Source organism: Thunnus thynnus, chromosome 12 (assembly GCF_963924715.1).
Source record: "Thunnus thynnus chromosome 12, fThuThy2.1, whole genome shotgun sequence".
NCBI classification, from domain to species: domain Eukaryota; kingdom Metazoa; phylum Chordata; class Actinopteri; order Scombriformes; family Scombridae; genus Thunnus; species Thunnus thynnus.
In genome coordinates, this window is record NC_089528.1 from 23914556 (window position 1) to 23938985 (window position 24430).

Genomic DNA, 24430 nt, shown 5'->3' on the forward strand with positions numbered 1-24430 from the left:
TTCACATTATATATTATGTTATTATTTAAAACAAGATTTTATTATTTGAATTATATTATATTATATGTCTATCATAGTGCATAATGTAGCTACATATTTAATAGTACATTATTATCATTTTATGTCATTTTATCTTGTTAGCCTCAGGTTAGCCTCTGCGTTGCCTAGGAGACAGGAAGCCACCCTCATTTTCTTTCCTAGGATGGCGAAGTCATGACCCGCCCTACTCTGCCTCTGATTGGCTTACCCTGATATTCTTGCCCTAACTCTAACCAATCTCACTCCTCATGTCTAAACCTGACCAAACTCAACCAACGAAGACAACGAGTATTAGTCATTCAGAGGCAGAGTAGGGCGGGTCATGACTTCGCCATCTTAGGAAAAAAAATTGGCCAACTGCCGGACCATACGGACAGCATCTTTCCACAACGAGCATCACCGTGTTGACACCTTCACTGCACGGACATGTCTTCTGTGGTAGGTATACATGACTAAGTGTTAGTTATGCTATGTAAGACAGTAAAAAAATAGTAAAAAAATGTCTGTTTGGTCGTACTGTTAATTAGAGGAATAATGGTAGCTTATTTTGCTCTCTGACTCCTGTTTTTATCCATGGCAGCTAGTTAGTGGCTAGCAGGATGGCTTGTAGTATCTGCCAACAAGCTAAATTAGTTAAAAAGTTTGTTCGATATCATGGTGAAATGTTTAGCTGTAGTAAAAACGAAAACAGTGTGTAAGCATCTAAAATTTGTAATGCCTCAGTTAAAGGACAGGTTCACATTTTTTCAAGTGTGTCTTAAAACAACAGTTAGGTGTCCATATGAACAGTGAAAGAGGTTTTCCTCGCTGTAATCATTCCTGCAGTTCATACTGGCTGTTAAAAGATGCCCTTCAAATGTGCTTTCAATGTAAGTGATGGGGGACAAAATCCACAGTGCGTCAACACAGTCATTTATGTGCAAAAATGCATTTAAAGGTTTATCTGAAGCTTATATGAGGCTTCAGCTGTATGAGTTAGTCTTATTAAGTGGACATCTGCCACATTTACAGTCTTTTTAGCATCAAATTCCCTCTTTGTGTTTCCCTGTCGAGCTGTGGTGGAAGTATAGTAACAAAAAGAGGGACTTTGGCACTAAAAAGACTGTAACGTTGAAAGATATCTACTCGGTTTGACTAACTTGGACGGCTGAAGTTTCATATTATCTTCAAATAAACTTTTAAATACATTTTTGCACAGAGGAAGGACTGTGGATTTTGTCCCCCATCACTTAAATTGTAAGTGCATTATGAAGGGATCAACTAATGGCCAGTATGAACAGGAGGAATGATTACAGCAAGGAAAACCTGAAAAACAGTAAACCAGTCCTTTAACAAATACATCATCAACAAACTAATTTTGAAGGAAGGATGGAGAAGAACATCAAAGGACAGTTTTTCATCAGGAAAATCCCTTCAATGGACTATTTGGCCTTCTGGAAAGGAGCTGCAGAGCATCTAGACCACAATCAATTTATTAACAACTTATTTCCAATTACACACTTAGATTACTGGTAGAAACGTACTATATTGCATAGGTTATTGTTTATTGCAGAATACTTGCTAACTTTACATTCATAAACAATGAGAAATGTGTAACAATTGGTTAAAGACATTGTTAACATTTCTAACGGCAAAATTGATGGTTTATTAGAGAAGTTACACCCATGACCCTTCATTAATGACTTTCCAACATTTACCTGAGAAACTTTTATCAATGACTCACCAGCTAGAGAAAATGTCCACAAACTGGCAGCCCATAAGTTCTTCACATTAATAGCTTAAAACTGATCTGTAAATATTAGTAAACTATCAATTAATTCAACTTTTAGACCCTTTCTAATTAATATAAAGTGGAGCCATCCTGACTAACTAGCCTACACTTACACAAATTTGACCCCACATACTAGTCTTATGTCATTTATAAGTACACTAGCCCTAATTTGTTAAACTCTGGCTAAGATGCTCTCCGGTCCTGCGCACTGCAAAATGTGGGTTAATCTGTCTACTAAAGGAATGAATCTGTCTATTTGTTTGTCTGTATGTATGTGTGTGTGTCCTTCTCGTATCTCTTGAAACGTTCATCCGATTGACTCCACACTTGGCGGATGTATGGCTGGGGCCCCAAAGGAGTGCAGCACAAAGTTGGTGCAATTTGGACACACGATACATTTAATATTAATAAACTTTGAATAAACCAGCGATCAGTGAGCCGCTTCGCTCTGTGCAGGGGCATGACGGAGCTTCATGGCTCTACCAACTGACTCCAGCAAGTCAGGGAGAGACGAGAGACGAGGCGTGACACGAGTCAGAGAAAAGTACTCTAAAAAGAGAAAAGTAGACAACGAAAACAGAGCTTTTAATCAAGAATGGACATTCTAACCTGTGTCTGGACAGAAGGCGTAGCGTTAGCAGTATGTTTAGCAGATCATGAGCAAGAGCGAGTGTCAACACAGGAAGCGTTCAGGCACATGGTTGGGCGTAGGTCACCCACATTTTGGAGGTGCTCAGAGCCCAAAACACAATGACTGTAGTTACCTGCATAAAACGGAGCAAATACTTTCCACAGGCAGTTCAAAACCAGTTTGTGTCATGGGGTCCGAGACCGTAGCGATTGTGAAGCACCACCACAGACAAAACACAAATCTTTGAAGCAAACATATCCACTCATATCTGAACTGAAGGCACAGAAAATAGGAACGATCTAAGAGCCCAATATGATTGAGCCACTTTATTTTAATTTATTTTTAAATGCAGTCCTTATTTTACTTAAAACAAGAAAAGAACATCTATTTACTATTAGATTACTTATTATTTAGCTATATCATCTGTGTATAATAGAATGTTAGTTTCTTTCATGTTGTTGGTGTATATACTCATTCACACCTCACATCAACTGTATTTTTTTTTTTTTTGTGTTGAAGTAACGGGCACTGCACTGGTTGGATATAAAAGAAAAACAGAAGAACTTGCTTTGTGAAAGAATGAAGTCAGGGTTGCCATGATTTTTGGTTGAAAGCATCCTTCAAATGACCGTCTGAAGTATATTCAGAGGTACCAAATGGGATTCAGACACACCTCTCGAGACCACTGGCTCACTATGATGTGATCAATGTTAGAAAAAGGCAGGTTGAGCCCTCTGTGTCAGCATCAGATTCATGAGTGTAGTCACAAACCCATTGTACTTTACCAAACACAAATGTGCCACCATGGATCTTGTTTTAAATGCTCTGGACTGGAAAACCACCACCTACTGTGAGGCCGTGTCCCGGCACACATTCTTAATCGCATGTCAACTTAATCCACTTCCCCTCACAGGGGATTCCTCTGTCTGCCTCACAGGCTTTAGCTTAGGATAGGTGAGACACAGAGCAACAGGCAGGATCGAGACAGCGTCACTTTTCCACTCTCCCTCGCCGGGTCAACATCCACCCTTCATCAGCAGTCTGCGAAGAGAAAGGTAAAGGATGAAAGCTCATGTTTTATTTCTGTGTTTCTAGAGTAAAAGCCAGTGAGTAGCCTCACAGTAGCAGCAGTATAGAGCAGCATAGACTTGTTGATCTGTGGAGGGATGTTTCTATGCTTACGATGACTGACTGTTGCACTGTGTGGGACCGTTAAGACTCCTCGCTGAAGGAGAGGCAGGGTCTGCCGTGGACGATGAACCGCTACACCATGCTGAAACAGCTGGGTGACGGCACCTACGGCAGCGTGCTCCTGGGCAAGAGCAATGAAACTGGGGAACTGGTAGCCATAAAGAGGTGAGTGTAACTCCAGTATCTGCCTCCACTACATGAAAACATGCCCGGGACGTACTGTGTTGTTTTGTCTCGAAGGGATAAGCTGATTAAACCCTGAGGGACTGCTGCGAGGTGCTTCAGTCTCCCATGGCTCACAATAAGAGAATAGATTACAAATTAAAAATGCTGCCACTTGAAGTCAAAAGTTTTGCATCATGTGTCATCATTATAAATAACTCATGACATTAGTTTTATCATCTTCATCCTGTAAACTATCTAACTGGTTTTGGGACATTTCCTTATTCGCCCCTATTTCTAAGGATGAGCTGTTTAAGAATCTGTCTTTGGCTAGAAATGAATAATGAATGTTTCCAGAAGCTCCACCAGGCTCTGTTTGTAAATGTAAGGTTATAGTGCAAGCTGATACTAGTGATGACAGTGAAAGGAGTGAAAGTACACCGCATAGTGTCCCCCATTGAGTAGTGGGAAATGCGCTTTGAGAGAAAGGTTAAAACAGGTTGCAGGTATAAGATAGTGTTGTAGTATTTAAAGACAGTGAGGCAATAATGTCCTGGATGATGTTTTTTTACTATACAACAGCTTCAGTGTGTAGCCTGTAATCACCATAAAGAAAACTTACAATAGTATTACACAGTATCTTTCATGAAGTGGTTCCCAACAGGTGTGTTTTGACTGACAAGAAGTATGAACACACGAAAATAAAAACAGCAGAAAAACAGGTTTGTTATCTAGATCCTGGTTTCCACGAAAGGTATCACAGCAGGTTTAGATGTATGTTGAAGCTGCACAAGACAAGATTTTATGTAAAATTGTACAGAAAAACAGAACAGTATCCAACCCCTAATGAAGAACCTGCAGTAAACATTTACTGTATATTTTGCCCAAATTCATTTAGAAATGTACACAGCAACATAGGAAGGAAACACAAAACTTCTTCCTAAAGTCCACACAGTGAGCACTTGTTACATAGAGAGATCATTTCATTCTCAGTGGTTGATCCTGCTATTAAAATACAGTTACAGTTGTCTGTGTCCTGGTGGTTAAGATGCACATCATGTAACTCAACGCTCCTGCTTTGATTCCAGCCAGTAACTTTGTTGCATGTCATACCTCTTCCTCTCTCCATGTTTCTATCTTACGCATCCAAAAAGGGAAAAAATGCCAAGTAAAATCTTTAAAGTGCCAGTCAGTAAGGAAACAATTGGAGGACTTTGTCGTTACATAAATTCTGGGTGTTACATAAGTTATTTTTTGCTGCTATGTGTGGCTGCCAATGTGCTAAGATGTTAGTTAATACGTCTTTGACTCAGACCTCAGCACGAACACTTTAAGTTATTTTAATGTCTATCATACTTTTACAGCTGTGTTTTTAATATATAATCAGTTTTACATGTTTTATACATTGGTGTCTTTATTTTATCATTTTTAATTGCTGAAATATTGTTTTATTTTCTGTAAAGCCCTCTGAAATTGCCCTGGGTATGAAATGTGCTGTATAAATAAAGTAACCTCGCCTTACAGCTGTCGGATTACATAGTAAATTACATAGTAAAGTCATAATATGCAGTATTTGTGTCTTTTGTTGTCTTTTTTAGCCATAATATAATCATGACAATCTCTTTCTCAACAGGATGAAGAGGAAGTTTTATTCTTGGGAAGAGTGCTTGAATCTGAGAGAGGTGAAGGTGAGAGTCATAAAAGGAAATTACACAATTGCATTATATAACCAGTGTAATATACAGTAGATAACCATTAACTGGTATAATTGACCACTAACCTTTCACTTGTTTTTGTTGCATTACAGTTTAGGCTACAATTATACATACAATTGTGAGTCCAGTAAAGCCATTAGAGCTTAAAATTATATGTTTTTTATATATTATTTATCTATTTGCTCATATGATCATTTGCTCATGATTTGTTTTTAAGTTATAATTGATATTTAAACATGTAATAAATACTGTTTTTCACCATATAAATTAAAATCAACATTGAAATATTCTCGTCATTTGCTGTTCTGTTGCACACATGATGTAATTTAATCTCCATCCGTTGCATAAGTGAATGAGCAAGTTTTAAATTAACACTACCTGAGCCTGTATATATAAAACGCTAACAATGGGTAGTGTGAAAAAGCATTTTGGCAGATTGAACTATTCTTGGCGTGTAATGTTTTTTTTTTGTTCAGCAGTGAAAATGCTAATTTCAGACACTTATCTGTGGACATTTGAGGTAATTTACTGAGTTTTTAATCAGTCTGTTGTTTGTCTTTCTTAACTACAGTCACTGAAGAAGCTGAACCACGCCAATGTGGTGAAACTGAAAGAAGTCATCAGAGAAAATGACCACCTCTACTTTGTCTTTGAGTATATGAAAGAAAACCTCTATCAGCTCATGAAAGAAAGGTAAGAAGGCACCAACGTTGTGTCACACGATTTTTTAAAAAGCACAATATACAAAAACATTTTTACTGAGAATTATTTCAGCCTTCAGGCTTATTTTTGTGATTAAATTCTGCAGTGTGTGTGTGTGTGTGTTTTTTTTTTAATGGCCATTGAGAACTATTTAGGTCAGCTTGAGTCATCATGTGTCGGTCTTCGTTTTTGCAGAAACAAGTTGTTCCCTGAGTCAGTCGTCAGAAACTTGACATTTCAGATATTACAGGGACTGTCCTTTATTCATACACATGGTAGGTGACTTCAGCGAGGCTTTTCAATACAAATAGAAGAAAAAAACAGACTCTGCTGTCTTTTCTCTCTTATAAAATGCTGTGTTATCAAGCGCTCGGCACTGTTTTGGTGCACATAAATAGTTAAAAATTGGGTAAACAGAAAAACACACTGAACAACGTGACTAAATCTGAAAATGACATGAATGCTGGACGGTTGATAAGACATCTGCGATCACAGGATTTTCTCCTTCTCAACCAAAAGGGACTCATTTCTCTTGTGCTTCAGTTAGACGAGGAGGTGTTAACGCTTCCAAACTCTAACTGAGAAAAGTTTTGAATCAACACTTTTTTAGTGCTTGTGGGCGTTGGTGTCATTCCTATTTCAATGAGGCATGATTGTTTGCATAGTGCTTTTTCTTTATCTCTTCTTTCTTTCTTTTGTCTTTTACCACTTTGCCGCTGCCAGGGAAGATAAGATGTTTTCTGAAAATGAGATAAGGAACATTCTGTTCCAAGTATTGTCTGGCTTAGCATTTGTGCATAAGCACGGTAAGAGACTCCTCCTGTCTTTCTTCTTTTCCTCCCATTACCTTAAAGGGCCTGGCTGTGCTTTGTCAGGTTAAAGCATCTTTTTTTTTGTCAGAGATGTTTTAACTATGTGTTTCAAATTTCTGAAAAAAAATATCTGAAACAAGTTGCATAAATTTGTGGTTTGCAACAGTTGTGAGTCACATTATTTGAGTATAAGTGGTAGTGGCTTTAATAGTTATAGCAACTAGGAGGCAACAACTGTTTTTGTCTCTTAAAATAATGCAAAAATAGACAAATATCAGAATCAGCAGAGGGTTATTTGAATCATTCTTGTTCTTTCTAGGGTATTTCCATCGTGATATGAAACCGGAGAACTTGCTCTGCATGGGCCCCGAGCTGGTTAAAATTGCTGATTTTGGACTTGCTAGAGAAATCCGCTCCCAGCCTCCTTACACCGATTATGTGTCCACGAGATGGTGAGACTGATTTATTTACAGGATAACATGAAAGGGTCTGAATATACACATATTTTCTGTAGGTAAAACATCTACATAAATAGCTGTAACTGAACTGTAATCTGTTCAGGAGATGGAGATGAAGGCTTATTATTAATAATAAGATTATTAGAGCTCAGTCTGTCGTCCATTTATACCACAAAATATATTTACAACTTCAATGTTAAACTTTCTGTTGACAATATATTATGTCATATTATCTCAACTGATTTGGGATTGCCTACCTCTGGTATGACCCAAAGCAGGGTGTAAAATTAAGTTTTTTGTCCACCGGCCAAATGTCTAGTGAATGTTCAAATTTTACCAGCCACTCAATAGATTACCATTGGGTTTTTTTGGCTGGTGAGTGAAGCAAATCTACCAGCCACTTGCACATTTTACCAGTGTTTGGCTGGTAGCTGGTGCTAATTTTGTGCCCTGACAAAAAATACAAATTCATTATTGCTTTATTCCTTCTTAAAAAGCAGATTTACCCAAATTATGGTTTTGGTTTCAGTTCCTTTGGTCTTATTAACATGAAGTGAATTAAATTTGATTGGAAAATTACATTGAAAATTGTGGCATTTCTTTCCACAAGCTGTCTACTGTTTTAAAAAGGGACTATTTCTTCAGAGAAAGTAGTTCCAGTGAAAACTCTTCACAGTGAGGTCTATGGATTATCTAGAGCATCCAGGACACTATTCCTCGAAAGACAAATCACTGTTAATGTTTTAAATGTCATTTTTGATGCTATGAGCGCCACAAATGAAATTACATTCCCTTCTGTTGTATTGCAGTGAAGGCATAAATTTAAATTACTGTATTATATGGCCAGATGCCATTAGTGGTAAGTGCGAAAATGTATAATATTTAATTTGGGTGAACTCTCATTAAATGCTGGTGAGGTGCAAGAACATTTATTCTGTTGGGAAACTGTGTTAAAAGAGCAACCAATAGTTATGAAATAAACCAGGAAAAATAGATTTAAGCAACAGTTCAATCACTTTATGCTAACGTTGTATAAATATCCTCCTGTGTTGTTATGACAGGTACCGAGCTCCAGAGGTTCTACTCAAGTCCAACTCCTACAGTTCGCCCATTGACATCTGGGCCGTGGGATGCATCATGGCGGAGCTCTACACAATCAGACCGCTGTTTCCTGGCAACAGCGAGGTGGACGAGATCTTCAAGATCTGTCAGGTGCTGGGAACGCTGAAGAAGGTGAGTCAACAGACCTGGTGTTGTATCATGTTTTGTGACAAATCGTGGTGTCGCCTGCTGTTAAAATATTAAAAGCACATTGGAAGTACGTCTCCTTTTGTTGTTGGCAGCTATTTTTAGCCATGCTAGTGACATGACTCTTGGAGATGGAAATGTTGGTCAGTCAGTTGGTCCACCACTTTGGTCCAGACTGGAATATCTCAACAACTATGTGATGGATTGCTTGAACATTTAGTCCAGAGATTCATGATCCCCACAGGATGAATCTTACTGATTTTGATGATGCCCGAAGTTTTCCTCCACTATGAGGTTGACATTTTCAACTATTAACGGAATATCTCATCAACTATAGGATGACTTGCCATGAAATTTGTTACAGATATCCATGGTTCCCAGAAGAAAAATCCTAATTACTTTGGTGATTGTGTAAATATTCCTCTAGCGTCATCAGCTGGTCTGCAAGATGGATTGTCATGGCATTTTGAACAGGGATTCATGATGCCCAAAGAATATCCCAATGACTTTGATGTTTCCTTGACTTTTCCTCTAACGCCACCATAAGGTTCACATTGGTGGTTTTGAGTAACATGTCTCAACAACTATTGGATGTATTGTCATGATCGGGTCAAAATTTCATCTTGATCAATACTTTGGTTTAAATAAATAATATCCTCAGCTGTACTTTGTGTTTATTGCTAATTAGCAAATGTTAGCATGCTAAACATGCTAACTAAAAATGGTAAACAAGGAACACTTTTTGTTGTTGTGAGAATTTATCTCAAAGCACTGCTGTGCTCCTTTTACTGTATGTTTCACAAAACAAAACATTAACTTGACTGTGTTTGATATTTTCATGCATTTACTGTAGACACACAAACTTACAGATGATCCATTTGTCGTTTCCTCATGTCTCTCACCACATCAGTTGGACTGGCCTGAGGGCTACAACCTGGCGGCCTCCATGAACTTCCGCTTCCCAAAATGTGTCCCCACCAGCCTCAGATCCCTGATCCCCAACGCCAGTGACGAGGCGATCACGCTGATGAAAGACATGCTGCAGTGGGACCCTGAGAAAAGGCCAAGTGCTGCTCAGGTACATTTCGAATACTTCAGGTTTAGATTTAAAATGGTTGGAATAAATACAACGATAAGAAAAAACAACTGAATTATGTTGGTTACGTTGTTTGCAAGGTAACACGAGTCCTTTAGCTTTTATTCCGAGAACCTTTGAGTATCTTAAGTGGATCCATTTTTAGAATGAGAGTTCCAAGTAGGAATCAATCAGCTTACCTTGGCAGTTACTGTAAAACCAAACTTGACATCCAGATGTACGGAGACAGTGCACGTCCACAGACAGGAATCACAGAAACAGAGAATGCTGCATGTTGCTTTCAGTACTCCACATATTTATAAAAATATTTTCTATTTCAGCTGTTAGTTTTGTGAGGAATGTGCAGTAGTGGTTTGAGCTTGAGCTTCAACATGAACTAAAAAGATGTAATTAAAGATATTTTTTCCTTGGTTTGTACCGTTTGTTTTCTCAGGCTCTGCGGTATCCATATTTCCATGTCGGCCAGTCGCTCGGTACCCCTCTCAAGTACTCGGAGCAGCACAAAACCCATGCAAAGGTGGCAGAGGCAAACGCAGAACCGAAGCCTCTGTCTCTCTGTAAGACCCAGGCTGAGTCTCTCCACCAGCCACTTCATCAGATCCAACTTCCCCAGGAGCCAAACACACAACAACCAGCGCGTCCCAGCACGCTGACAGAGGGGCAGCAAGAACCTCTCAGCCTGGTTAAAAACAGGCAGCCAATGAGCTGGCAGACTGTAAGTATCACTCAGGTACGGATTCTGCAAATCAAACTGTGATCTTCCTGGGCTTTAACATTTTTCTTTTCCTTGTATATGAATTTAACAGCCTGGGCGAGCAACTCCCACAGGAGCAGAGAACAGCGTGACCGGAGTGAGGACCGGACGTCGGCGATGGGGCCAGACGTCCATCAAGTCAGTTGACAGCTTCGACAGTGTTGACGATGCAGACGCTGGAGCTTCCATCTCCAAAAAACCCACCATCAGAGATGCACTCAGCTGTCGGTTAGAGTTCCTCATTGTCATGTTGAAGTGTTTTTCATTGGAGTTTTGAATAATAAGACAATAATAAGTCTTTTTGTCTAGATTTCCAGAGTCAAAGAACTGTACGGGAGGAAAACCAACAAGCAACAAAGGGCTGAACAGAGCAGATTCCACTACCTTGTCTGCCAAACAGCACTACCTGCGCCAGTCCAGATACCTACCTGGTGAGAAATAAATGAGATACTGCACTATATCCAAACACACTTTACACATTTTGTTGGTAGAATTTAGAGAAAAAGCTTGTGTACACCTGACAAAAAAAGTAAATGAAAAGAGAATGAAAATCAAATAAAATGAAAAAGTGTCTTTTCATTCAAGTTTTTAGTTTATATTACTTTATGTTACTTTCATTACTTAAGCTACATTACTTAGGTTAAACATCAAAATAGGGCTGCAACTAACAATTATTTTCATTTTTGATTAAAATGCCTATTATTTTCTTGTTTAATTGATTAGTTGTTGCCCAAGATGCAACCTAAAATGTCTCTTCTTTTGTCCCGACCAACAGTCCACAACTTAATGATATTCAGTTTATTATCATAGAAGACTGAAGACACCAAAAAATATTCACATTTAGGAAGGTGGAACAAGAGAATTTGGGGCATTTTTTTCTTAAAATATGATAAATCAATTATCAAAATTAATTTTCTGTCAAACAACTAATTGATTAATCGATTAATCGTAGCAGCTCTACATTAAAGCAAGGGAAAAAACTCAACTTTAAACACTAAGAATACTAAATATATACTAACAACACTGAAACTTCTGATAAAAATTCAGAATTTAATAGAACAAATTACACACAAGATATGTGAGATTAAAAAGGACGAGATGCCCAGAATATTATTAAGGCAATTAAGAAATGCTGCACAAGTTCAGTGTTACTGTTTTCTTATGGAAACAACTTTCAACAGACAACTCTAATGATGTACATACTATATGTTTTATATACTACAGCAGCTGAGTCTAAATAACTTGTGGCATGTTTCCATCAGATCTGAGCTGTTAGTAAATGATCGTGTGGGTTCAGGTAAAGTGATTTCACTCTGAGCTTTTTGTCCTTTTCAGGCATAAATCCAAGAATTAACTCGTCAGCAGGAAACCAGGTGGTTGGCAGAAACCTGTGGGGCAGCTCGTGCTTAACCAGAGGACAGGACTTCCCTTTTAATAAAGGTGAGATAGATAAATGTTAGAACATGTCTGTCGTGCCTTTATGTGTTCAAAGTAGCAGGTGGGAGGTGTTTTCTGCATGTGAAGAGTTCAGCCACAGAATAAATATACATTAAATTAATAGATAAGATGTTGGCACTTAGAGAAAGCAACAACATAAAAAAAACAACTTTCTTTTTTCCTTTACAGCATGTTCATATAAAAGTTACTTACGTATTTGTTATTAATCATGAATTACAGGAAATGTCACAAATTATTATTTATCTGAAAATTTCACCAGATTTTTGCTGCTTCATGGAGAATAATTTGAGACCCTGGTTGGAAGTTTTCTGATTGTTCTGACCTAATACAACAAACTCATCCCCATCTGAAAGTCCAAGCAGTGTAAAAATGCTTATATGTGTTTAAAAATACTATTTAATACAGATTTTAAAGTAACATGTTTTCATTTGAGACATTTAAGTTCTGCAAAGTTAGAAGCGACTTCTAAAAACTCCATATGTAACTTTTCTGCATTAAAATGTCTAAAATCGACTAGACCTATGTTATATATTTTGTTGTGTACTTACATTATCCCAAATGTTTCCAACAATGTTCAAACTCAGAGAAATCCATAATTATATCAAGGTAACGGTCCGTTTCATTTGGTCGCCTGTCGGGCATCATATCCCTTTTACACATTTGTCAGTGTTGTAAACTAACTTTTTATCCAGTTTTAAGCCACATTTTTATGACACACTTTTTAAAACTTGGTTGTTTTTAACTATATCTTTTAACTGGATGAAGGATTTTATTCATCAGACGTCTGGATCTTAAGTTATCAGAGAAACAAGCCGAACAAACGTTAGCAGCAGCTCGGCTCGCAACCCCTCCGGCCGTCCTGTGTGCGCTGAATAGTGTCAAAGAAACACTGATTTTTTTACACGAAACTGCTTTATTCAGTGTTTTTACTGGTTTCAATCACCGGGTCAGTGGATAATTCGGCTCCTGATAAAAATCTCTTGAACAATGAACACTGAAGTAATCCTAACTAGGAGAAACTGGTTGTTTAACAACGAAGAAAACAACTCCCATGATCCCACGCTACTTCACAACATCATCAAACTCCGTCTTTTGTTATTGTTTTGATTGAGAGACCGCTTGCAACGGAAAATTACATACTGTGCGTTTAATGTTATCACTCGATCCCTATCACAGTGTAATGACGTCTTAAGTGGAGGAATATTTATTTACTAGATTACGAACCGCCGGGCATTTTAATACAGTTATGTAAATACAACATCACACTGATAAAAGCAATGTCACTGTAACATTATTAAGTCTTTATTTGTCTCCTTTGGGCCGTTTTGTGGTCATGGGCTGTTTGAATAAGTGAGTCATCATGTAAAAGCGTATTTTGCCCTTATAAGCAAGTGTGAAGCAGCCGGAGCAAAATCATACTCAATTTTCAAGACTTTGGCCGGAGAACACTTGGCTTCTTCTGATCTGCTGCAGAATACAGTATACTATATACGAGTATACTTTCATACTTTGATTTCTTTATATCTTCTCTTCTGCTCCTCTTTTCTTTGTGTCTTGTGATGTGGTTTTAGATTTAAGTTTTTCTAAACTAACAGATAAGCTGCCTCTAAAAGAAAAGACTCTGGAGGATTTTGATCTCTTCAAAGGTATCTCATAAATTTACCTGCATATGCAAAGAACTCAAGTACTGTATGAGTACAGTTCAACCACCCAACAGTACATATAATGCTTACACGTTAATAATAAAATAATATACATAATGATACAACCATGTAAAATGGGTGATTCCACGTGAAGTATTTTACATTTTTGATTATTTTAGAATATTTTTCTGCTAATACTTTTTTGACTTTTAATTTTTACTGTGCACACTGCTGATTTCACTTCTTCCACCTCCGGAAAGAAGTGTAGTTCAAAGGATTTGTGGTGATATTTATGATTTATGACAGATGTCTCCACTTGGCAGGAATATGAACGCAATTATTGACATTGTTGATTGAATAACACAAATAATGGCTTAGAATTAATTAGACAGTTCAAACTATAGCCTGTATGTGTAAGTATAATTGTTTTATATATCTCTTAAAGCTAAAGAAATTCAAAGGCAGCTTTAAGTTATAATGACATTAGTGGAGTGTATCAGTAACGGATTTCATCATCCTCTCCAGACTCCTTCATGAGCAGCTCCAACAATCCGACCAGGACGACGTACATGTCACCTTTTCAGAAGACGGAAACAGGAGCAGCGAGACAGAGGATCACACTGGCGCCGATAGGAGGAACGTCTGCTAGTGAGTCACATCAGAGGGCTTTTTCTTTTCTCTGTGCGTAGCAGACAGAATAACGGTCGGGTCAGTTAGACTTAGTTGGTACCAGTCAGGTCTGGGAGATGTGTCTTTGAGTTTGGAGTTGCAGTTATACTCACTTAGCTTTCCTAATACTTCAACCTAGCGCCCCCTGGAGTTAGAAAGGAGTCAATATCCTCCTCATGTGTTCAGTGTCCTTTTTTCACCCACTTTTCTTTCTGTGAATCTTTAAGTTGATCTGTCGTCTGCTGCTGATCTAAGAATTGATTCCAAAATCAAACCATCCAAGAACAAGAACTCTTCAAATAAACCGGCGCCCTCAAATGAAGGTAAAAAAAAAACAGCACTATGAGTACAAATAAATGCAGTTTCATATCAATTTCTATACTGAAGTATAACCCAAACATATTTTTCCTTCTCCCAGAGTACGATGGATGGAGGAGCAGATCTTTGAATTCTCAAATCCCTTGTTCCAGCACCAGCGCTACGGGCAGGAACTCCCTCCCCAGGAACACAAACATTCAGCCGATACACGGACGAGTAGACTGGACGGCCAAATACGGAGGCCACCGGTAGCACAGCTGTGCTCAACCAGTGACTCATGGGAAAAGTTCCCACTGCACTTTTCTCAGAAATGTGCACTCCAGAGGAGACGTGCTTCGTGCTGCCAAAAGTACACAGCAATGTTTCCTGCCTAGTCTGTCATTTCAGTTGCCATGTTACATACTCAGTGTTGTACAAGCGTCCCCTGACCTCTACTGTCAGCTTTGTTTTTAAATAATAGACTATAAAATGAAATAAAGTAGTTATTTTTTATTAAAGTGAGTGAATGTATTATTTTACAGCGGCAGATACACATTTAAAAAATAAAAAACATCACATTAAGTGTATAAAAAATGCTTTGTACCATTAAAGAGAGACAGAACTTTTTGAAATGTCAGAAAAGTTAACAGAAGATTTGTTGGCCAGTGAACCTTTTCTTTAACAAAATGCTTTTTATATATTACATTTTTACACAGAACCAGTGTGATAAAAAATAGACACAAGAAAAGTGAATGTATATAACACATTCAGACTATGTAGACATATTTTAAAATGCATATTTTAATATTTTCAAGAGCTTCGTGCTCTCTTTTGCATTCCAGTTATGATCCTTGCCAGCATCAGTCCGCTGAGAAGAGACGACAACATTTAATCAGGACACAGTTTGGAACATTGTACAATATTATCCCAGTAACAGTTACAAGGAAAGTGAAAGTAGAAAGGAAAATAAATGTGTATTACCTCGCCAGAGTTATTAAACCAGCTGGCATGAACTTCCAGGAGTTGAGAAATCTCAGTCCCATCACTACAGCCAGCGTTCCCGAGGTGCCTGCGTTTTTCCCCCAGTGGAGGGGAGACAGTTTGTTGTCACGTGATTTGTAAAAGCTACAGAGGGACTGTAACAACTTAACAAACTAAACTTGCTCACCTAGTGAAAGCCAGACATTCTTTGGGTTTTGAGATGTCAGATAAGCACCGACTGCAGCCAGCAGACCGAAGAGCAGCCCTGCGCCCAGAGAGGTGACGCTGCCTGTGGAGCAAATATATTCAGATCACAGTAGATACGTTTATTAGGTTATATTGTCTACTGAATGAATGAAAAAAAATAACACTACCCATTTTATTTTTCTCTATTAAAAAATATCCATTTTCTTTATTGAAGGGCCGGATTTTAAACTACAATACTTTTTGGATGCCGACTGAAACGTGTCTCTATCAGAGTATCCAAAACTGTCACGTATCTTAAGTTGGGAATGAATGTTTGGATAAAACAAGCGATGTTTACTTATTATTTGACAAGCTATTTCCTTGTTTACTTATGATTTGAGTAGATGTTTCCTGTTTTAGATCATAGTTTTGCTAATTTTTTAGTGTATCTTATTTGAGTTCTTGCACAGTTGCTATGACAAAACAAAACAAATCCATTTGAGAAGTCTGGCTTATTTTCTTACAAAAGACAATAAAGTTTTGTAGAAAAAAAACATGTTGATGTTGCTCATTGTGAGGTATCAAAAGGCACCTGATGTCCATGATAATTAAAGTGCTTCTTTACTCAAAACATTTTTCTTGTTCCTTCAGTTGGATGTTTGAGCTTCACTGTGCAGAATGATGTATGTGCAGAAGTTTTCACATTCAACTGCTGAAGGACGAAAGTTTCTCTGTCTCACCTTAAATCTGAGTTGTGTACCTACGAGCAGGATTTGTGACATCACAACTAGTTTGGAGCCCATTGTTGTCCGATATTCAATTTACACAAGTGTCATGTGGACACTTGAAGCCTCCAGTGAGAATTGGACATATAGTGTCCAGCAATTAAACTCTTTAAGGGAAAAATATTTGCATTATCATAGATTCTAGAGGATTTTAATGAGGTAGAAAAACCACATTAGACACAATGATTATTCAAAGTAGAGAATTTTTATATATCTAAAAATCTAAAACATGTCTGGTAGGGATGTTTAAGCATTCAAGGTTTTATTTTAGTCATTGGTGGAGTCTTTTAAACCTTTTAAAGCATAGGTTCACAGTTTTTTTTAAGTGTCTTAAAACAACAGTCAGGTGTCCATATGAACAGTGAAAGAGGTTTTCCTCGCTGTAATCATTCCTCCTGTTCATACTGGCTATTAAAAGATCCCCTTCAAACGTGCTTTCAATGTAAGTGATGGGGGGCCAAAATCCACAGTGTGTCCACACACTCATTTATGTGCAAAAATGCATTTAAAAGTTTATCTGAAGCTTATATGAGGCTTCAGCAGTCTGAGTTAGTCATATCAAGTGGATATCTGACACATTTACAGTCTTTTTAGCATCAAATTCCCTCTTTGTGTTTCCTCACACAGTGTTTCTCTGTTGAGCTGTGGTGGAAGTAAAGTAACAAAAAGAGGGACTTTGGCACTAAAAAGACTGTAACGTGAACGAGATCTACTTGATCTGACTCATTTGGACGCTGCAGCTTTTAAATACATGTTTGCACAGGAGGAGGACTGTGGATTTTGTTCCCCATCTCTTACATTGTTAGTGCATTATGAAGGGATCTTCTAATGGTCAGTATGAACAAGAGGAATGATTATGGCAAGAAAACCTGTTTAAATGTTCATTTGGGCCCCTGACTGTTGTTTTAAGACAGACTTGAAAGATTAAAAAATTAACTGAAGCCAATGTCAGTGGAGAAACTGGTAACTTAACGTTACATCTGCCTCCTCTGTGATGGATACGTTACTTCCCTGTATGACAGTTGACATTTGATTCTGGGGGCTTCACAACAACCCCTTAAAATGATTTAGATAGATACAAGTGTTATTAACCTATATGAAACCTGTAGTAGCTGAAAATATCCAAACAACCGTCAGTGTGTCAGTCCTACCTGCTTTCACATAACCTATGAGTCCTCCAACCGCCACCAGAGCAGCGTAAACGTAGCCGATCCTGTCAACTGCCATGACCCGAAACTCTGACGCTCCTGCTCGGATTAAGTTTAATTTAACAGCACTGAACCACAATGTGTCAACAGTTTACAGTTTAGTTAGGCTTTAAACAAAAAATATATCAAGCGGTTTATCATCAAATTATCAGAAAATGCGCACCTGAATTTTGAAACAGGCTAAGTTTTCACTAGTTACGCATCTAGCAACCGCCGAACGTTAACGTGATTGCGTCATATCCGGGGTTAAACTTTTTTTAAAGGACAAGTTCACAATTTTTCCAAGTGTGTTTTAAAACAACAATCAGGTGTCCAAATGAACATTGAAACAGGTTTTTCTTGTTGTAATCGTTCCTCCTGTTCATTCTGATCATTAGAGGATCCCTTCATAATGCACTTGTAATGTGAGCCATGGGAGCCAAAATCCACACAAATGAATGAATGTGGCAGATATCCACTTGATATGACTAACTCAGACTGCTGAAGCCTCATATAAGCTTCAGATTAACTTTTAAATGCATTTTTGCATATAAATGACTGTGTGGACACACAATGGATTTTGGCCTCCATCATTTACACTGAAAGCACATTTGAAGGGGATCTTTTCATATTCAGTATGAACAGGTAGAATGATTACAGCGAGTAAAACCTCTTTCAGGGTTCATATGAGCACCTGACTGTTTTAAGACACACTTGAAAAACTATCCTTTACATGCTAAGTGCTTTTTATTTAGATCATCTTATTTGTGCCAAATGAAGAGAGGAATATCTAATGACTGATGCATTACTCATATCTTGTCACGAAAACAAAAAATGTTTTCTTCAAAAAATACAATCAGCAGCTTTGCTTTATCACCTCCCTGTGGCAGCCATGAGCAAATACAAGTCAAGCACACATACAACAGTCCGTACATCATAAAACATTTTTATTCTTTCTCATTACTCTTTTCAGTTTTTGGAAGTATACATATTTATGACAAAAATACAATTAATACTTAAAAACGTTAGAACTGGGTTCCATCATTTCCTGTTTCAACCATAACAAAAGCAAGACAGACCAAATAAGTCCAGATGAAAATAGTCCATGGATTATAAAACTGTTTTATTTGTGCCCATTTTTATTTTTTCTTCTTTTTGGGTTTGCTCTCATCTTCTAGAATGACTTCTTCTGTTGCAATCCGCACTCTCTTCGTCTTTAAAAGCTCCTGAGCGAGTTCTGTGAACAGGGAGAGGCAAATAAAGCGTGTTAACATGGACACAGAAACAGTACACGAAACCATCAAGTTCTTTAGTTCTACATTCTAGTAAAAGATAAACATGCACGCTCTTTTCCATCCCTGCACTGGGGCTTGGATTTACCATCATAATGATCATCACTTTACCAGCTAATTTCTATTTGTCTTATCTCTTTTATGATTAAGTCAAACAAATGAAGTGTTTGCAGGACTCCACCTTCAGACGTTGTTGCCTTGTTCTCTGGTTCTTCAGTGATCTGCTGCACTGATGAAGGCTTCCACACTGCGAGACACGTCAGTCTGGCTGTTGTGTTCACTTCCCCCAGGAGAGTGGGAGACTCCAACTCCTGATGGACAGCAGGACATCGCTAGATCATCGACAGCTCAGCACGTGTCATATATTTGTTTTTCTGTTGACAGGCTCATTTATATATTTTTAGGTTTTGATTATGTCTGACATCTTTACTACTTATCTGATTATATACATCTGATTTTAGTTATTATTGCTTGTACAGAACTTTATTACTCTGCTCTGAAAAGTAGTAGTATGTCAAAAGCTAAAGACTGAAAGAAATGTTACTTTAAAACACATACTGTTGCTGAAAAGGTAAAGGTGTGAGACATTTGGTTTCATAAACAACACTAGTGACATGCCTCTTTCAGATGGAGTTTCCACATTTTGATGAATCCGTCGTTTGAAGCCGTCACCAACACGCAGTAATCCTCCATATTGAAACTGTCAATCGCTTTCACCCTGAAATCATAAAAGAAAGCAGGTTTCACTCCTGTTTTCACGTGTTTAAGTGATACATTTTGGTAGAAGTCAATAAAATATAAGTAGGTTGTCTCCCAATTCATTCTGCAGCACAAAATACTGAAAACACCTGCACTGAATAACTTGGTGGTGAGTCTGTGACATAAAAAAACACACTGAATTTACCTGGTGTCATGAGCCTTGAACTCACACACCCATTTCTCCTTTCCCACATCACATAGCCTCACTATTTCATCATCTCCTGCAACAGCCAGGATGGAGTTCTGAAAAAGAAGCAGGATTACAGCACCTTTATAAACTTACAAGAGTTATATTGATATATTTTTTTCCATTATGCCAAATCAATCTTTTCCCACTTGTATTTCTTGTCCCTGTTGGCCAGAGAACTCACATTTAGGAACTTAATAGACGAGATTCTCTTGGGGTTTTTGACCGTCCCTGTCACAGAGGCCGTCTCCAGGTTGTAGACAGTCACCGTGTCATTTACCACGACCACATATTTATCCCCATCTGGAGACCATCTGACAATGTGTGCATCTGTTTAAAGTGTAGAGAAAAGGTTAAGATCATTTCAAGAATACAAATAACATTAACTTCACATTTCGAGAGAAAACTTACTCTGTTTGATGTTTTTGATGAAAGCTGATCTTCCGTTGGTTAGATTCCATGTCCTAAAAAAGATTTTAAAAAGAGGCAAAATCAATCAATACCTCCTTAAATAAACTCCCTGCTTCACTGACTTTCCAGGAGATGTGTGAGTTTTACCTGAGAGTCTTATCTGTCCCAACCGAGAGCACAAGTTTGCCAGAAGGATGGACAGACAACGATGTGACGTGGCCTCTGAGGAAAACAAGAGCAAGGCACCGTGACTCGTCTAACCAACATTCACGGTAATAATCACACACACAATCCTCTCAGTGCTCCTACCAGGAAGTCTCTGTGTACTCACTTGTGAGCGTTGATGGTCTTCAGACACTCCCACTTCTTTGTGCTCCACACACATATCAGTCCATCCTCTCCTCCGCTCAGTAAATGAGACGTCCCATGAAACTCGAGGCAGGTGATGGTGCCTGTGCAATAACAGGTGTTAGTGTCAGGTGTAAAGATCAGAAGCTAATTTCTTTCTAGCTTAAAAAAATGTTTTTAAGTAATCAGAGTCAGTTCTACTATGACTATGAACAATGTCTATGAAGCTGTCTGCAGTGTGTTGACTGGTTAAATGTAATTCAGACCCTGACGCTCATTCTGTCTACAAGACAGCAGCCTACAGCAAAAATCAGTGAAGTGATGAGGAGATGAGCAGGATGAAGACAGCACTGAATTTAAACAAAAAAAGGTAGGTAACAAAATCATTTTTAGGAAAAAACATGTACTGAACATGTCTGTTATTTTATGATTGTAGATAAAAGTCTTTTTTTTTTCTTAATTCACATTATTTTCTGCCTTTTCTTGAGTAATTATTTAAATTTTCTTGTGACTTTGTAACAAAGAAAAAGAATTTTTTTTTTCAGGATTTAAAGAAAACAAAGTTGAGTGTGTCATTATTCCAAAATAATCATTATCATTATTATGAACACAAAACAATTAAAATAGTTTTCTAAAAATCTATAAATGATGTTTTGAATCATTTGATTCTAGAAAATAAATTTCTGTGGAGATCAAATAAAAAATTTTTGTGAATATGAAATTTTAAAAATGAATCTTCTTTATTAGTGTTCTCATTGGCCTTCCATGTTTCTTCACCTTAACTGCACTGTAGAGCTGCAAAGATTAACCAATTAGTCAATTGACAAAAAATTAATAGGTAACTATTTTGATAATTGAATAATTTTAGTAATTATTAATGCAAAAATGATCAACATCAGCTGGTTTCAGCTTCTCATATGTGATTATTTAATGCTTCTCTTTGTCAAACATGATAGTAAACAGAGTATCTTTGAGTTTTGGTCGAATAAAACAAAACATATGAAGACGTCATCTTGGTCATTTTACAGACATCATGACTGATTAGTCAAGAAAACATTGGTCAGATTAATCGATAATGAATATAGTCGTTAGTTGCAGCTCTACTGCATTGTTGATATTTTAATGTAGAAAGTTATACTTGTTAAATTAAAATTTTGTTGTCCTCCAGTGTACATTTATTTATTACACATGGCTTAATGTTAAAACACAGACCTCTTGAACTGAAGATACTCACCGTCATGGTGCAGCAAAGCTCCGTGTTCGATTTTCTTCTTCATGTCGTACAGCTGTATGGTCTCATCTTTGCTTCCTGTGACAACAAACCTCTCACTGGCTGCCACAGCTGATATTGAAGCAGTGTGGGCATGATGTGTGAAGTCTGCCTTGGATGTCCACTCCTGCAAAAAAAAACAAAACAAAAAAAAAAAAAAAACATGAAGGGATTGAGAACTAATGAGTCTTAGCATCAATTTTGCATCAACAAAATTGTGACAGCCAGCTGAGCCTAATGGTTCAAATGATAGAGCTTATACTGTCTATGATCCCATCAAATAATCAAAAAATATAGATAAATAGATAGATAGATAGATAGATAGATAGATAGATAGATAGATAGATAGATAAATAGAGTAGCATTACTTTATTAATCTCAAAAGGCACATTAAAGTGTTACAGTAGCCACTTGACATAAATCAAAATACAAAAACAATGAGGTAGGTAAAAGAAACAAATACACTTAAAGGCTAAAATATTCACAATAACTAAATTTACTGACTCAAATATAACAATGTATAAGAGAGAATATATAGAATGAATGAAAATAGAAGAGACTACACATGACTATAATATGCTATTTGCTGAGTATACACTGTTCAATAATGTTAATATGCTATAGTATAATACACTGTATATTAGTGCAAGTCAGGTGGATAATACTATGGTAGTACTGTCCATGATTGTCCATATATGTTAATTAAATAATTAACACAATGTATACACATATGTAACAGCATATACGGAATAATAATATAAAATCAGGTCGCAGCCTTGCACAAACACCAATCAAACTCAATGACACTTACTTTTTCATCAGTTTTCACTCGGTATCCAAATGTAACCTGCTCGTAGCTCCCAGCAACCAGCTCCAGTACAGCTGCCATGCTGCCACTTGTAGCTACGTTAGCCAGTTAGCTTTCTTCTAACTTCAGCCTTTTACTGTGTAATTTCTGCCGCTTGGTCTCAGCTAAACAGCTAGTAACAGTCTCACCAGAGGCCTACATAAGTAACACCGACACAATAAACAACACAAACGGCGTAGTAAACCTACTTACACCAGATTATGTATTACTAGCATAGCTACACACATTTTCAGAATCAAAACAACGTGTGGAGCTACCGCGCTTGCGCGAAATTCTGCTATTTCCTCCTTCTTCTTCTTCGTTGGTTTTTAGAGGCGGTTTGCATCCAAAATGTTGCATTGCTGCCTTCCATTGGATTGAAAATAAGACTCAATTCTCCTATCTAAACTAAGTTGAAAGAAAGACAGAAAGAAAGACAGAAAGAAAGAAAGGAAGTTCTTCCCCACCCCTCATCTGCTCTTTCCCCCCTATTGGTTTTCAAACCGGAGTCTTGCAGGAATTTTTAAAGATCTCCTCCAGAAATGTTTTAAGATGTATATAAAGTAATCTGCTTTGAATAATTATTATGTCTGATATTGTTTTTCCACAAAAAAGTTCATAAAGTTTGTTAAAATCCTTAAAATGACATCTACTGCTTCTCTCTCATTTAAGAAATCCAGAATCTATGAAATAAAGAAAGACTTTTCATTTCAGAAGTTTAACTGCTGGACACAAGACGTCTCCTACTTCACTGTAAAGTCCATTCTCAGTGTTTGTGCACTGCAGGCTCAGTTCCCACATCACATCCTCATATTGTACGTTGAATATTTAACCAGGATCAGCTTCCAAACTAGTTGTGATATCACAAATCCTGCTCGTAGGGCCGCCCCCTTAAAATTGGATTCAGTGAACACAAAGAAACTTTCCATTCTCAGCAGATGAAAGTGAAAACAAACTCTGCACATACATAATTCTGCACAGTGAAACTCAAGCATCCAACTGAAGGAACAACAAGAAATACACATGTTTGAGTGGAGGGGGACTTTAAATATGTGACTTGCATTTATTTCTATAATTTGCATAATTTGTAATCGTGTACTGTACTACTTGGAATTCCCATAACAATACACCCCAAGTTTGACCTATTCATAACCTAATTTAGAGCAATGTTTTGGACAAATTAAAACTCCTTTGATGAGGTTATTTGACTATGAAAACTATGAAAACTTTCATTTAAATCACAGGACATTTAATCACATATAATTATATTTGCCATTATATTCCTAATCATGTATTTAAATCATTAATATTTGTGGGTTTAGGGTTAATTAGGATTAAGCCTTTAGGGCTATAAATTTCAATAATTTAGCAAGTCATAACCATAAACTTTGTTATAACAACTTCTTCCCCCACATGTCTGGGAATCTTCCAAGACATTTCAGTCCAGTGAAACAACTGGGCTTGATGTTTGAGGCTGTTTCTAGGAATAATATCCTCATTATTGTTAATTTGCTTGAACTCAGGATGCAGA

At 37.4% G+C, this 24430-nt stretch overlaps 3 protein-coding genes across 4 annotated transcripts; 1 reads left to right on the forward strand and 2 right to left on the reverse strand.

The window, feature by feature from the left end:
* Positions 1-193: 193 nt before the first annotated feature.
* LOC137194494 (serine/threonine-protein kinase MAK-like) lies at positions 194-15164 on the forward strand. 2 transcript variants are annotated; one of them, XM_067606443.1, is made up of 17 exons: positions 194-477; positions 3355-3496; positions 3659-3797; positions 5428-5482; positions 6081-6202; positions 6407-6486; positions 7343-7475; positions 8543-8714; positions 9640-9807; positions 10259-10540; positions 10632-10807; positions 10889-11010; positions 11915-12019; positions 13609-13683; positions 14206-14328; positions 14577-14672; positions 14768-15164. In XM_067606443.1, exons 3-17 carry the CDS (start codon positions 3697-3699, stop codon positions 14917-14919), a joined length of 1962 nt encoding a protein of 653 aa, XP_067462544.1. In that variant the 5' UTR covers positions 194-477; positions 3355-3496; positions 3659-3696; the 3' UTR covers positions 14920-15164. The 2 variants fall into 2 exon arrangements, with proteins under 2 accessions (XP_067462544.1, XP_067462545.1); XM_067606444.1 differs by lacking the exons at positions 194-477; positions 3355-3496; positions 3659-3797; positions 5428-5482; positions 6407-6486 and having other exon boundaries at positions 6101-6202.
* Positions 15165-15429: 265 nt separating this feature from the next.
* On the reverse strand, positions 15430-18051 carry LOC137194496 (transmembrane protein 14C-like). Its single transcript, XM_067606445.1, has 5 exons — positions 17970-18051; positions 17750-17845; positions 15815-15916; positions 15628-15715; positions 15430-15514 (listed from the first exon to the last, which is right to left on the reverse strand). The coding sequence occupies exons 2-5, from the start codon at positions 17823-17825 to the stop codon at positions 15457-15459; spliced, it is 324 nt and encodes a 107-aa protein (XP_067462546.1). The 5' UTR covers positions 17826-17845; positions 17970-18051; the 3' UTR covers positions 15430-15456.
* A 664-nt stretch (positions 18052-18715) lies between these two features.
* Positions 18716-23198, reverse strand: pak1ip1 (PAK1 interacting protein 1). Its single transcript, XM_067606446.1, has 10 exons — positions 22864-23198; positions 22017-22179; positions 20766-20886; positions 20582-20656; positions 20435-20487; positions 20208-20353; positions 19982-20079; positions 19696-19795; positions 19259-19388; positions 18716-19022 (listed from the first exon to the last, which is right to left on the reverse strand). Exons 1-10 carry the CDS (start codon positions 22939-22941, stop codon positions 18925-18927), a joined length of 1062 nt encoding a protein of 353 aa, XP_067462547.1. The 5' UTR covers positions 22942-23198; the 3' UTR covers positions 18716-18924.
* Between the last annotated feature and the right edge of the window lie 1232 nt (positions 23199-24430).

What these genes read in the sequence shown, in the direction of transcription:
- pak1ip1 (XM_067606446.1), bottom strand. Translation starts at nt 22,941, where the DNA reads ATGGCAGCTGTACTGGAGCTGGTTGCTGGGAGCTACGAGCAGGTTACA. An exon ending in AAGACCATCAACGCTCACAA is followed by an intron (nt 20,657 to 20,765) that starts GTGAGTACACAG and finishes TGTTTTCCTCAG; the next exon opens with AGGCCACGTCACATCGTTGT. An exon ending in TTCAAGGCTCATGACACCAG is followed by an intron (nt 19,796 to 19,981) that starts GTAAATTCAGTG and finishes TTATGATTTCAG; the next exon opens with GGTGAAAGCGATTGACAGTT.
- LOC137194496 (XM_067606445.1), bottom strand. Translation starts at nt 17,825, where the DNA reads ATGGCAGTTGACAGGATCGGCTACGTTTACGCTGCTCTGGTGGCGGTT. An exon ending in CATAGGTTATGTGAAAGCAG is followed by an intron (nt 15,917 to 17,749) that starts GTAGGACTGACA and finishes TTTGCTCCACAG; the next exon opens with GCAGCGTCACCTCTCTGGGC. An exon ending in GGTTTAATAACTCTGGCGAG is followed by an intron (nt 15,515 to 15,627) that starts GTAATACACATT and finishes GTCTCTTCTCAG; the next exon opens with CGGACTGATGCTGGCAAGGA.
- LOC137194494 (XM_067606443.1), top strand. Translation starts at nt 3,697, where the DNA reads ATGAACCGCTACACCATGCTGAAACAGCTGGGTGACGGCACCTACGGC. An exon ending in AGAGATGCACTCAGCTGTCG is followed by an intron (nt 10,808 to 10,888) that starts GTTAGAGTTCCT and finishes CTTTTTGTCTAG; the next exon opens with ATTTCCAGAGTCAAAGAACT. An exon ending in ACCGGCGCCCTCAAATGAAG is followed by an intron (nt 14,673 to 14,767) that starts GTAAAAAAAAAA and finishes TCCTTCTCCCAG; the next exon opens with AGTACGATGGATGGAGGAGC.